Raw genomic sequence first — 12,500 nt, 5'->3', positions numbered from 1 at the left:
ACTCTTGAAGTATAGTGTAGACTCTTAAAGTAGAGTGCAGACTCTTTAAGTAGAGTGTGGACTCACCTTTCTTAATTATCTCCGTGTCCTAAAGTGGAGTGTATATTCATAAAGTTGAGTATAGATTCTTAAAGTAGAGCATAAACTCCTAAGTAAAGCATAGACTCATAAAGTACAGTGAATATTCTCAAGTAGAGTGGAGACTCCTAAAGTAGAGTGGAGACTCCTAAAGTAGAGTGTAGACTCTTAAAGTAGAGTGTAGACTCTAAAGTAAAGCGTAGACTCCTAAAGTAGAGTGTAGACTCATAAAGCAGAACATGGACTCCTAAAGTAGAGTGTAGACTCTTAAAGTAGAGTTTAGAGTCTTAAAGTAGAGTGTAGACTCCTAAAGTAGAGTGTAGACTCTTAAGTAAAGTGTAGACTCCTAAAGTAGAGTGTAGACTTATAAAGCAGAGCATAGACTTCTAAAGTAGAGTGTAGACTCCTTAAGTAGAGTGTAGACTCCTTAAGTAGAGTGTAGACTCCTTAAGTAGAGTGTAGACTTATAAAGCAGAGCATAGACTTCTAAAGTAGAGTGTAGACTCCTTAAGTAGAGTGTAGATTCTTAAAGTAAAGTGTAGACTCATAAAGGAGAGCATAGACTCTTAAAGTAGAGTGTAGACTCCTAAGTAAAGCATAGACTCCTAAAGTAGAGTGAAGACTTCTTAAGTAGAGTGGAGACTCCTAAAGTAAAGTGTAAACTCTTAAGTAAAGCATAGTCACCTAAAGTAGAGTGTAGACTCTTAATTAAAGTGTAGACTTCCAAAGTAAAGTGTAGACTCTTAAGTAAAGTGTAGACCCCTAAAGTAGAGTGTAGACTCATAAAGCAAAACATAGACTCCTAAAGTAGAGCGTAGATTCTTAAAGCAGAGTATAGACTCACCCTTCTTAACTATCTACTTGTCCTAAGTGAAAGTGTATACTCTTGAGTAGAGCGTGGACTCTTAAATGAGAGCGTACACTGTCAAGTAGAGTGTAGACTCTAAAAGTAGAGCGTAGACTCGCCTCTCATTCTCTCTTTTCCCCTCCCGTAGGTGCGGCATGATCACGAAACGTGAGGCCGAGAGGCTCTGCAAATCCTTCCTCGGGGACAACTCGCCCCCAAAACTGCCCGAAAATTTCGCCTTTGACGTCATGCACGAGTGCAACTGGGGGTGCCGAGGCTCCTTCGTTCCTTCCAGGTAAGGAAAAAGTGTTCCTTCGAAGTGAGGAAAAGGTTTTTCTTAGAGGTAAGGAAAAATTGTTCCTTCGAAGTGAGGAAAAGGTTTTGCTTAGAGGTAAGGAAAAAGTGTCCCTTAGAGGTGAGGAAAAAGAGTTCCTTTGAAGTAAGGAAAAATTCCTTTGAGGCAAAGAAAAAAAGTTTCCTTCGAAGTAAGGAAAAACTGTTCCTTCCAGGTAAGGTAAGAGTGTTCCTTCAAAGCAAGGAAAAAGTGTTCCTTTTAGGTAAGGTGAAAGTGTTCCTTCATGGTAAAGGAAAAGTTTCCTTCGAGGTGAGGAAAAGTGTTCCTTTAAAGTAAGGAAAAAGTAGTCCTTCGAGTAAGGAGAAAGTGGTACTTAGGAGTAATGGAAAACGTGTTCCTTTGAGGTAAGGAAAATTCTTCCTACGAAGTAAGGAAAAAGTGTTACTTCGAAGTAATGAAAAAGTTTCCTTTGAGGTAAAGGAAAAAAGTGTTCCTTCGAGGTAAGGAAGTGTTCCTTCGAAGTAATAAAAAATGTTGCTTCAAGGTAAGGAAAAAGTGTTCCTTCGAAGTAAGGAAAAAGTGTTACTTCGAAGTAAGGAAAATGGTGTTCCTTCGAAGTAAGGAAAAAGTGTTACTTCGAGGTAAGGGAAAAGTGCTCCTTCGAAGTAAGAAAAAAGTATCCCTTAGAGGTGAGGAAAAAGAGTTCCTTTGAAGTAAGGAAAAATTCCTTTGAGGCAAAGAAAAAAAGTTTCCTTCGAAGTAAGGAAAAATTGTTCCTTCCAGGTAAGGTAAGAGTGTTCCTTAAAAGCAAGGAAAAAGTGTTCCTTTTAGGTAAGGTGAAAGTGTTCCTTCATGGTAAAGGAAAAGTTTCCTTCGAGGTAAGGAAAAGTGTTCCTTTAAAGTAAGGAAACAGTAGTCCTTCGAGTAAGGAGAAAGTGGTACTTCGGAGTAATGGAAAACGTGTTCCTTTGAGGTAAGGAAAATTCTTCCTACGAAGTAAGGAATAAGTGTTACTTCGAAGTGATGAAAAAGAGTTTCCTTTGAGGTAATGGAAAAAAGTGTTCCTTCGAGGTAAGGAAGTGTTCCTTCGAAGTAATGAAAAAATGTTGCTTCGAGGTAAGGAAAAAGTGTTCCTTCGAAGTAAGGAAAAAGTGTTACTTCGAGGTAAGGAAAAAGTGTTCCTTCGGAGTAAGAAAGTGTTACTTTGAGGTGAGGAAAAAGTGTTCCTTCAAAGTTAGGAAAAAGTGTTACTTCGAGGTAAGGAAAAAGTGTTCCTTCGAAGTAAGGAAAAAGTGTTACTTCGAGGTAAGGAAAAAGTGTTCCTTCGAAGTAAGAAAGTGTTACTTTGAGGTGGGGAAAAAGTGTTCCTTCAAAGTTAGGAAAAAGTGTTACTTCGAGGTAAGGAAAAAGTGTTCTTTCAAAGTTAGGAAAAAGTGTTCCTTCGAAGTAAGGAAAACGTGTTACTTCGAGGTAAGGAAAAAGTGTTCCTACAAAGTAAGGAAAAAATGTTCCTTCGAAGTAATGAAAGTGTTACTTTGTGGTAAGGAAAAAGTGTTCCTTCCAAGTAAGGAAAAAGTGTTACTTCGAGGTAGGAAAAGGTGTTCCTTTGAAGCTAGGAAAAAGTGTTCCTTCGAGGTAAGGAAAAAGTGTTCTTTCGAAGTTAGTAAAAGAGTTTTTCTTAGTAAAAAGAGTTTCCTTCGAGGTAACGGAAAAAAGTGTTCCTTCGAGGTAAGGAAAAGAGTTCCTTCAAAGTAAGGAAAAGTATTACTTCGAGGTAAGGAAAAGTGTTCCTTTGAAGTAAGGAAAGTGTTCCTTCGAGGTAAGGAGAAAGTGTTCCTTTGAAGTCAGGAAAAAGTGTCCTTTGAGGTACGGAAAAAGTGTTCCTTCGAAGCTAGGAAAAAGTGTTCCTTCGAGGTAAGGAAAAAGTGTTCCTTCGAGGTAAGGAAAAAGTGTTCTTTCGAAGTTAGTAAAAAGAGTTTCCTTCGAGGTAACGGAAAAAAAGTGTTCCTTCGAGGTAAGGAAAAAGAGTTCCTTCAAAGTAAGGAAAAGTATTACTTCGAGGTAAGGAAAAAGTGTTCCTTTGAAGTAAGAAAAGTGTTCCTTCGAGGTAAGGAGAAAGTGTTCCTTCGAAGTCAGGAAAAAGTGTCCCTTCGAGGTACGGAAAAAGTGTTCCTTCGAAGTAATGAAAAAGAGTTTCCTTCGAGGTAACGGAAAAAAGTGTTCCTTCGAGGTAAGGAAAAAGCGTTCCTTCGAAGTTAGGGAAAACTGTTCCTTCGAGGTAAGGAAAAAGCGTTCCTTCGAAGTTAGGGAAAACTGTTCCTTCGAGGTAAGGAAAAAGTGTTCCTTCGAAGTAATAAAAAAGTTACTCTGAGGTAAGGAAAAAGTGTTGCTTCAAAGTAAGGAAAAAGTGTTACTTCAAGGTAAGGAAAAAGTGTTACTTCGAAGTAAGGAAAAAGTATTCCTTCTGGGTAAGGAAAAAGTGTTACTTCGAGGTAAGGAAAAAGTGTTTCTCGAAAGTGATGAAAAAGTGTTCCTCCAAAGTGATGAAAAAGTGTTACTTTGAAGTAAGGAAAAGTGTTACTTCAAGATAAGGAAAAAGTGTTACTTCAAGGTAAGGAAAAAGTGTTACTTCGAATTAAGGAAAAAGTATTCCTTCGGGGTAAGAAAAAGTGTTACTTCGAGGTAAGGAAAAAGTGTTCCTCCAAAGTTAGGAAAAGTGTTCCTTCGAGGTAAGGAGAAAGAAAAAGTATCTTTTTTTCGAGTTTATTTGTGGTGCAGCCAGCCACTAGTCAGCCATTTGTACCCTAAGCGTTAGATAAAATACAGCTGGGTTTGCGGTTCTTTCTCGCCCTCAGAGGAAGGGGGGAGCCCTTTGGCTCGATGTATCCTGTTTTATTCGTTCACTTGAGGTAGGATTTAATCTGCCACTCCTTCGGATGTATCCTACGCATTTATACTTTCTTTTCTCTATCGATTCTCTATGAAAACTAAGAAAATGATCATGTTTATCTTAATGGTAGAAGATTTGGGCGTTCCTGGAGGTACTTACATACGAGTTAAGTGGTCAAGGATCATATCCCGAAGGGGGTTAGCGCCGTCAGTGCACCTCACACGGAGGTTCTTTGCACCTCCCTCCGGCCCCTAGCCGCAACCCCTTTCATTTCTTTTACTATACCTCCGTTCATATTCAGTATTAGGGAGAAATCTGTAGGATCAGGAATAAACCATAGTATTAGGAGTAATTTGTCGTAGAATGATTGACAGGCAAATCATTATTCACACTTTCTAGTTTTCTGTTAAAGAAAACTATTGTGCCGACTTTGTCTGCCCGTCCGCACTTTTTTCTGTACGCACTTTTTCTGTCCGCCCTCTAAACTTAAAAACTACCGAGGTTAGAGGGCTGCAAATTGGCATGTTGATCATCCACCCTCCAATCATCAAACATACCAAACTGCAGCCCTCTAGCCTCGGTAGTTTTTGTTTTATTTAAGGTTAAAGTTAGCCATAATCGTGCTTCTGGCAACAATATAGGCCAGGCCACCACCGGGCCGTGGTTAAAGTTTCATGGGCCGCGGCTCACACAGCATTATACCGAGACCACCGAAAGTTAGATATGGTTTCGGTGACCTTGATTATACGCTGTAGCGGCTGTACAGAAACTCGATCTCGCCGAAGAAACTTCGGCCCATTTTTTACTTGTTTTATATTGCTTAAAATTTGGATTTTAGTGAGCAATTACTTTGTAAATATCATTGACGAGTAATTGATTAAATTGCGGCTAAAGGAAGCAGGTTAACTGCTTGTACAATTTGAGTTAAATTCAACAAATACTAAGTTACAGTATAAATGTGATGGTTATAGTTATATTGGCAATAAGCAGGTAAATTGAGACAATGCAGTTAGAGTTTAATTATGTAATTGTAGGTTGGGTGAAGAGGAATTTCTTGCAAAGGTCTAAAACTGATTTGTGGTCTTTCAAAATGCAATATTTCCTCACCAAAATAATTTTGAATATTCAGTTATCGTCTGCAGATAATTGCAAAGTATTTGCAATACAGATAATTTTGAGTGTTTACAATACAGATATATGGAATTGTTTGCAATACAGATAAATGTATTTGCAATACAACCAAATGGAAGTATCTGCAGTATAGATAAATGGAAGTATTTGCAAGACAGATAAATGGAAGTATTTTCAATATAGATAAGTGGAATTGTTTGCAATATAGATAAATGTATTTGCAATACAGTAAATGTATTTGCAATATAGGTAAATGTATTTGCAATACAGTAAATGTATTTGCAATATAGATAAATGTATTTGAAATATAGATAAATGCATTTGCAATGTAGATAATGTATTTGCAATATAGATAATGTATTTGCAATATAGATAAATGCATTTGTAATGTAGATAATGTATTTGCAATATAGATAATGTATTTGCAATATAGATAAATGTATTTGCAATATAGAGAAATGTATTTACAATACAGATAAATTTAATTGTTTGCAATATAGATAAATAAAATTATTTGCAATACAACTAAATGGGAGTATTTGCAATATAGATAAATTCAAATATCTGCAACAAAGGACAATGCAAATATTTTCAATTTAGATAAATGCAAGTATTTGCAGTACAGATAAAAACAAGAATTTGCAATATACATAAATGCGCCAGAATTTGCAACATAGATAAATGCAAGTATTTTTTTTAAGCTATTTTATTTCCATTGCAGTATTTAATTCTTGCAATATTTTTCCTTCCCTCAAAACATAGACCTACTAACTGAACCTAGACCTACCAACTTTCCTTTCCAAGCGTCGCTAACATCGCCATCTTCCCACTCCAGGTACAACTCCTCCCGCGCCAAGTGCATCAAGTGCGTCTACTGCGCCATGTTCTTCAGCCCCAACAAATTCGTGTTCCACTCGCACCGTCTGGCCGACAGCAAATACGTCCAGCCCGACGCTGCCAACTTTAATTCCTGGCGACGCCACATCAGGCTGGCCGGGGACCCGCCCATTGATGTCATTCACGCCTGGGAGGATGTCAAAGCCATGTTCAACGGAGGGACCAGGAAGAGACTGATGGCCGCCGGGTCTCAGGTGAGCTCGTCGCTTAAGAAGGTTCTTTGCGGCGTCCCTTAGGCCGCTAGCTGCGACCCTCTTCATTCTTTTGGCTGTGCTTTCTCCGTTCGTATTCTCTTTCTTTCTTCTTACTCTCCTCAACCCTCTCCTAATAATTGTTTCATGTTGCAACTGAAAAGGTTTAACCTCCTGTTACAACTTTCAAACCTTTTTATTCCTCTCAATTTCCCTTTCAGTGCTGAATGACCTCATCATCGTAGGTCCCAGCGCTTGGCCTTTTGACCAAAATCTTATATGCCATTCCATTCAAATATTATATATATATATATATATATATATATATTATATATATATATATATATATATATATATATATATATATATATAATATATATATATATATAACTGAATCATTATGGAACGTGATGAATATGTAAATAAAGATAAAATCACAAAGAAACAAACACACACACACACACACTTAGCACAAGTGTCGAAAGGCCTCACATATTTTATATATATATATATATATATATATATATATATATATATATATATATATATATATATATATATATATATATATATATATATATATATATAGAATCTACTGGTCACTTTTGACCAGATACTTATGTAACCATAATACCCACAATGCCCTGTTAACTTCTGGTAGGCTATTCTTCAGTCAAACTTTTTGGATGCGCTTGTCACTGCAAAGCCTGAAATGCAAATGCAAGAATATGAAGAGATTCTGACGTCCGTACCTGGATTCGAATCAGCACTCTGAGTAAACAGAGAGAGTCACGTTACCGGCCTGACCACAAGAATAAAATATTATTCCTTTTTCATGAACGTTCGTATGTCTCTTATTATTATTATTATTATTATTATTATTATTATTATTATTATTATTATTATTATTATTATTATTATTATTATTATTATTCATTCAGAAGATGAAGATTATATTATAATTACTATTCATATTGATTACAAGTTATTATTATTATTATTATTATTATTATTATTATTATTATTATTATTTATTATTATTCATTATTATTATTGAAGTTGAGCCCTATGCATATGGAACAAGCCCACCACAGGGGCCATTTGACATAATATTCTACATCTTCCAAATAATTTTATGGCGTTCGTTTGAAAGAAGTAACAGGAGGTTAGGTTTGCAGTTGTAAATGTACAGTAAATAAAATCTTTTGAAGAAGTTATACGAAATTTAAAAAAAGGAATAGGCCTACCTGTTGTATTGTTATAGTTTTTATTTTCTGTAAAAGAAAACTACTGTGCCGGCTTTGTCTGTCCGTCCGCACTTTTTCTGTCTGCCCTTAGATCTTAAAGATTACTGAGGCTAGAGGGCTGCAAATTGATATGTTGATCATCCACCCTCCAGTCATCAAACATACCAAATTGCAGCCCTCTAGCCTCAATAGTTTTTATTTTGTTTAATGTTAAATTAGCCATAATCGTGCTTCTGGCAACGATATAGGACAGGCCATCATTAGTTTCATGGGCCGCCGCTCATACAGCATTATACCGAGCCCACCGAAAGATAGATCTATTTTCGGTGGCCTTGATTACAGGCTGTACAGAAAACTCGACTGCGCCGAAGAAACCTCGGCGCAATTTTTACTTGTTAACGACGTAATCTATTATAATATTGACCTGTTTCCAATTAATAACGAAGTTTGCCATGATCGTGCGTTTTGGCGGTCACAGGCCACCGTCGGGCCGTGGCTGAAAGTTTCATGGACTGCGGCTGAGAATTTCATACGGCATTATAAGATGTACAGAAAACTCGATTGTACATTTTTACTTGTTTCTTTTCGCCACCGCCTCCGTCGAAAAACTACGCACAAAAAAAAAAAAAACTCCCCAAAAACGAGTTTTTGACAAAGGCCCCGACAGGAGAGAAATGACGTGCCAACGAAAAACTGTTATTAAACTTTTGATAAGGTTTAAACAACGTCATAATCTAATGACGCCTGTAATAAACCTGTAATGTAGCTGTAATAAAGCTGTTTCAGGGAAATGGATTTGCGGGCGGCGGGGCGTGATATGTATTCAATAAATGTATTCCATTTCCCGGGTTAAAATGATTTGCATAGATTAGAGTTAAAGCGACATCAATCAGTATGTTTCGTATTTAACAAATTATGGCCATTCTAGAATCTGCCTCGAAATGTATGATTAATGGCAGCTAATCACGGTTCGTTTTTATCAACTTTTTTTGTTTATTTATTCAGGTGAGGAAATTGATTCATCGCATTGCAAAATTAACTTTAAAAAAGAAATTATGCCACCGATATTTTGTCGCAATGTTTGAAATGTATTTCATTTTCTCATTCTCTCTTTTTCCTTCTCCACAGCAAGGGCCCGGCTCACGCCTAAGCAAATCCCCACGCCTGGAGGCGCCCCTGGCCAAGCCGCCCTCTATCACACGCCCCTCGCTGAAAACTATGGGCGGGGACCTCCCGTACCCTCCGCCCTACTTGGCACCTTTACCTGCCCCGTACCCCGCCCACCACAAGGACGCCCGGCAGACCTTCGTCGACTACCTCTGGGGCTCCCGAAGCGCGCTGCCGCCCTTGGGGCTTCCGTACCCTCTGGCGGCGTGGCCGAGGAGGCCCCTGCCCAGCTTCCCTCCCCTGCCCCTGCCCGACCCTCGGTCGGACGCCGCGAGCGCCGCCGACGTCAGAATCGCCGACATGGAGGCGGCGACCACCGCCCTCCGCCCGGCGCACTTCTCCGCCTTCACGCCCGTGACGAGGGCGTCCCCCCCGCCGCCCTTGGGGAGCTCGGAGGGGGACTCCGGCGCGCAGCTCCCGGACTCGAGCCGGCACTCGGACGACGAGACTATAGACATCGAGGTGACAGAGGAGGAGCAACGGCACAGCAAGGGCGGCGGGGGCGGGGGTGGTGAGGCCTACAGCTCCTGCAGCAGCAGCAGCAGCAGCAGCGGCGGCGGCGGCGGCGGCAAGGGCAGCGGCAGCAGCAGCCTTCAGGACCTCAAGCACGACATCTACAAGAGCGAGAGCGGCGTCAGCGTCAGCGCCGCCGTCGGGAGCGGCAGCGGTAAATCCGAGTCGCTGAAGGCCCCGGACGACTTCAGCATCAGCACCACCAAGCACGGCCTCGATCTCAGCCCCCAGGCGAGCGACGGCTGCTACAAAGTCGGCGACTACAAGAAGGACGACCTCTCCGAGGCCGCCCACAGCGACGGGGGCGGCGACTGCGAGAGCAGCAGCAGCACCACGCCCCGGGACGACCAGAGAGACCTCAGAGATCTCAGAGACCTCAGAGACCACAGAACCGCCCACGGCCTCGTCAGCGACCACCACCACGCCCTCGGCAGACACGCCCGCGTCTGCAGCAGCCCTACTTCGAACACTTGCAACGACGTGGGCGTCGACATATCGCGGGCGGCAATTGACGTGAGTTGAAGAGAGACCATCTTGAATTTTTTTATAGTTTCCTTTGGATTATTCCATTTTATGATTATGGTGGCAGAGCCTGTTATTTAGTTAATAGCTTCCGAATTATTATTATTATTATTATTATTATTATTATTATTATTATTATTATTATTATTATTCAGGAGACGAACCCTATTCATTATGAGCAAGCCCACCACAGGGGCCACTGACTTGAAATTCAAGCTTCCAGAAATACGGTGTTCATTTGAAAGAAGTTACAGAATGAATTATTATTATTATTATTATTATTATTATTATTATTATTATTATTATTATTATTATTATTATTATTATCCAGAATGAATTATTATTATTATTACCCAGAATAAAAACCCTTATTCATATGGAACAAGCCCACCACAGGGTCCACTAACTTGAAATTCAAGCTTCCAAAAAAAGTAACAGAATGAAGCATTATTATTATTATTATTAATTATTATTATTATTATTATTATTATTATTATTATTATTATTATTATTATTATTATCCAGAATATAAACCCCATTCATATGGAACAAGCCCACCACAGGGCCACTGATTAAAATTAAAGAATATTATTATTATTTGAGAATGAAATGAATTATTATTATTACCCAGAATAAAAACCCTTATTCATATTCATATGGAAAAAGCCCACCACACCACTGGTTCAAACTAAGCTTGAAAAATACTAAGCATTTAAAAAAGTAACAGAATGAATTATTATTATTATTATTATTATTATTATTATTATTATTATTATTATTATTATTATTATTATTATTATTATTATTATTATTATCCAGAATATAAACCCCCATTCATATGGAACAAGCCCACCACAGGGGCCACTGACTTAAAATTCAAGCTTCCAAAGAATATTACGGTGTTCATTTGAAAGAAGTAACAGAAGGTGATGATAGGAAATACAGAAAGAAGATATCAGTCATTAGAAAAGAAAAAAAATAACCTAAACTAATAAATAAATAAATAGAAATGTCAGCAAATTACAAAATGACAACCTTTACGAAGGGTTCTTTTAATTCTGCGGGAACTGACTCAACTCCGAAAGCGTTCCCTGGAGGCGACTGACTTACAAGTCCAGAAGTAATTACTTCCAATTGCCTCTTGTTGACGCTGGCGTTTGGGCGAGGTACACGAGGAATAATTGATCGATTATCACGCAACGCTACGTATTTGATTCGCCTCATAATGTCTCGTAATTCTAAGTGAGAAACGGGAGGTTGAAGTTACGACACTTATATTTACGATACTACGGTACGTTGCGACTCTAATAGCAATAAAACGGTATTGTCTTTTGGGGGGCGTTTATACAAGATTCAAAATCTACATCACGATTGACAGACGTTGAGTCGAAGCTTATTTTCGTCGACTGACTCCCTGTCGACATTTTTCTCATTCGACTGAAAAATGAAACATTACTAATACGAGAGGAAGCTTCTATTCGTCGAATGACTCTCCCTGTCGACATTTTTCTCATTCAACTGAAAAAGGAAACAATATTAATAATTGAGGACGCTTCGCTTCGTCGACTGATGCTCCCTGTCGACATTTTTCTCATTCGACTGAAAATGAAACATTACTAAAAAGTGAAGAAGCTTCTCTTCGTCGACTGACACTCCCTGTCGACATATTTCTCATTCGATTGAAAAAGAAACATTACTAAAAAGTTAAGAAGCTTCTTTCCGTCGACTGACGCTCCTTATCGACATATATCTCATTCGACCGCCAAATAAAAATTTGCTTATGAGTGGGGTCTTTCGCCCCCTGTGGAATACTCCGCCCCCCAGAACACAGCTCATTCCGACTAAGTGTTAAGCGTAATAAAGGTAAATTCTTCGACTTACTGCCGCCAGAAATTTATTGCTGCATAATCGAAGGCAACACTAAAACAACGACTATTAATATAATAATTAAGAGTTCCCAGTTTCGGAGGTGCGAAGGTCCTTTCATTAAGTGGATTTCTGTAATGTTCCTCAGTCGCGAGAATGAATCGAACCCTTTCATTAAGATTAGTGTATTTCTGTAATGCATCTTATTCGCCTTCGTAAAGAATAGACTGAAGGGAGCGAAAACTTTGTGGATTTCTGTAATGTTTCTCAGTCGTGAGAATAGACTGAAAGCAGTGAATGCTTAGTGGGTTTCTGTAATGTTTCTCAGTCGTGAGAATAGACTGAAAGCAGCGAAAGTTTAGTGGATTTCTGTAATGTTTCTCACTCGTGAGAATAGACTGAAAGCAATGAATGCTTCGTGGGTTTCTGTAATGTTTCTCAGTCGCGAGAATAGACTGAAAGCAGCGAAAGCTTAGTGGATTTCTGTAATGTTTCTCAGTCGCCTTCGTAAAGGATAGACTGAAGGGAGCGAAAGCTTAGTGGATTTCTGTAATGTTTCTCAGTCATGAGAATGAACCGAATCCTTCCATCATCGATTGACTTTTTCAAGGAAAAATGAACTTAGTATAAACGCCGGTAAATGCTTCTCACTATTTACTTCGTAAAGAATAATGACCGATGGTATTTTTTCTGAAGTGTTTTTTCATCGATTGACTTTTCAAGGAAAAGTGAACCTCGCGGAAAATAATGAAACGCCGGTTAACTTATATCTGCATAGGAAACCAGTTGTTCCAATAAACGGGCATTTGTAATCTGTGGTGGTCACCATGACCGATGGTATTTTTTTTTCTGAAGT

The 12,500-nt window shown here is 39.0% G+C and overlaps 1 protein-coding gene across 2 annotated transcripts in view; it reads left to right on the top strand.

Moving 5' to 3' along the window:
* The window catches only part of fuss (fussel), a 150,968-nt gene that overhangs the window by 76,341 nt on the left and 62,127 nt on the right, over positions 1 to 12,500 (top strand). For both annotated transcript variants that reach the window (XM_067107382.1, XM_067107380.1), the window contains exons 5-7: positions 1,074 to 1,220; positions 6,077 to 6,332; positions 8,705 to 9,769. In XM_067107382.1, coding sequence (XP_066963483.1) covers positions 1,074 to 1,220; positions 6,077 to 6,332; positions 8,705 to 9,769 — 1,468 coding nt within the window. The remainder of the gene's footprint in view (positions 1 to 1,073; positions 1,221 to 6,076; positions 6,333 to 8,704; positions 9,770 to 12,500) is intronic.

This window comes from Macrobrachium rosenbergii, chromosome 8 (genome assembly GCF_040412425.1).
Source record: "Macrobrachium rosenbergii isolate ZJJX-2024 chromosome 8, ASM4041242v1, whole genome shotgun sequence".
Taxonomy (NCBI): domain Eukaryota; kingdom Metazoa; phylum Arthropoda; class Malacostraca; order Decapoda; family Palaemonidae; genus Macrobrachium; species Macrobrachium rosenbergii.
This window is presented reverse-complemented; position numbering and strand designations above follow the sequence as displayed.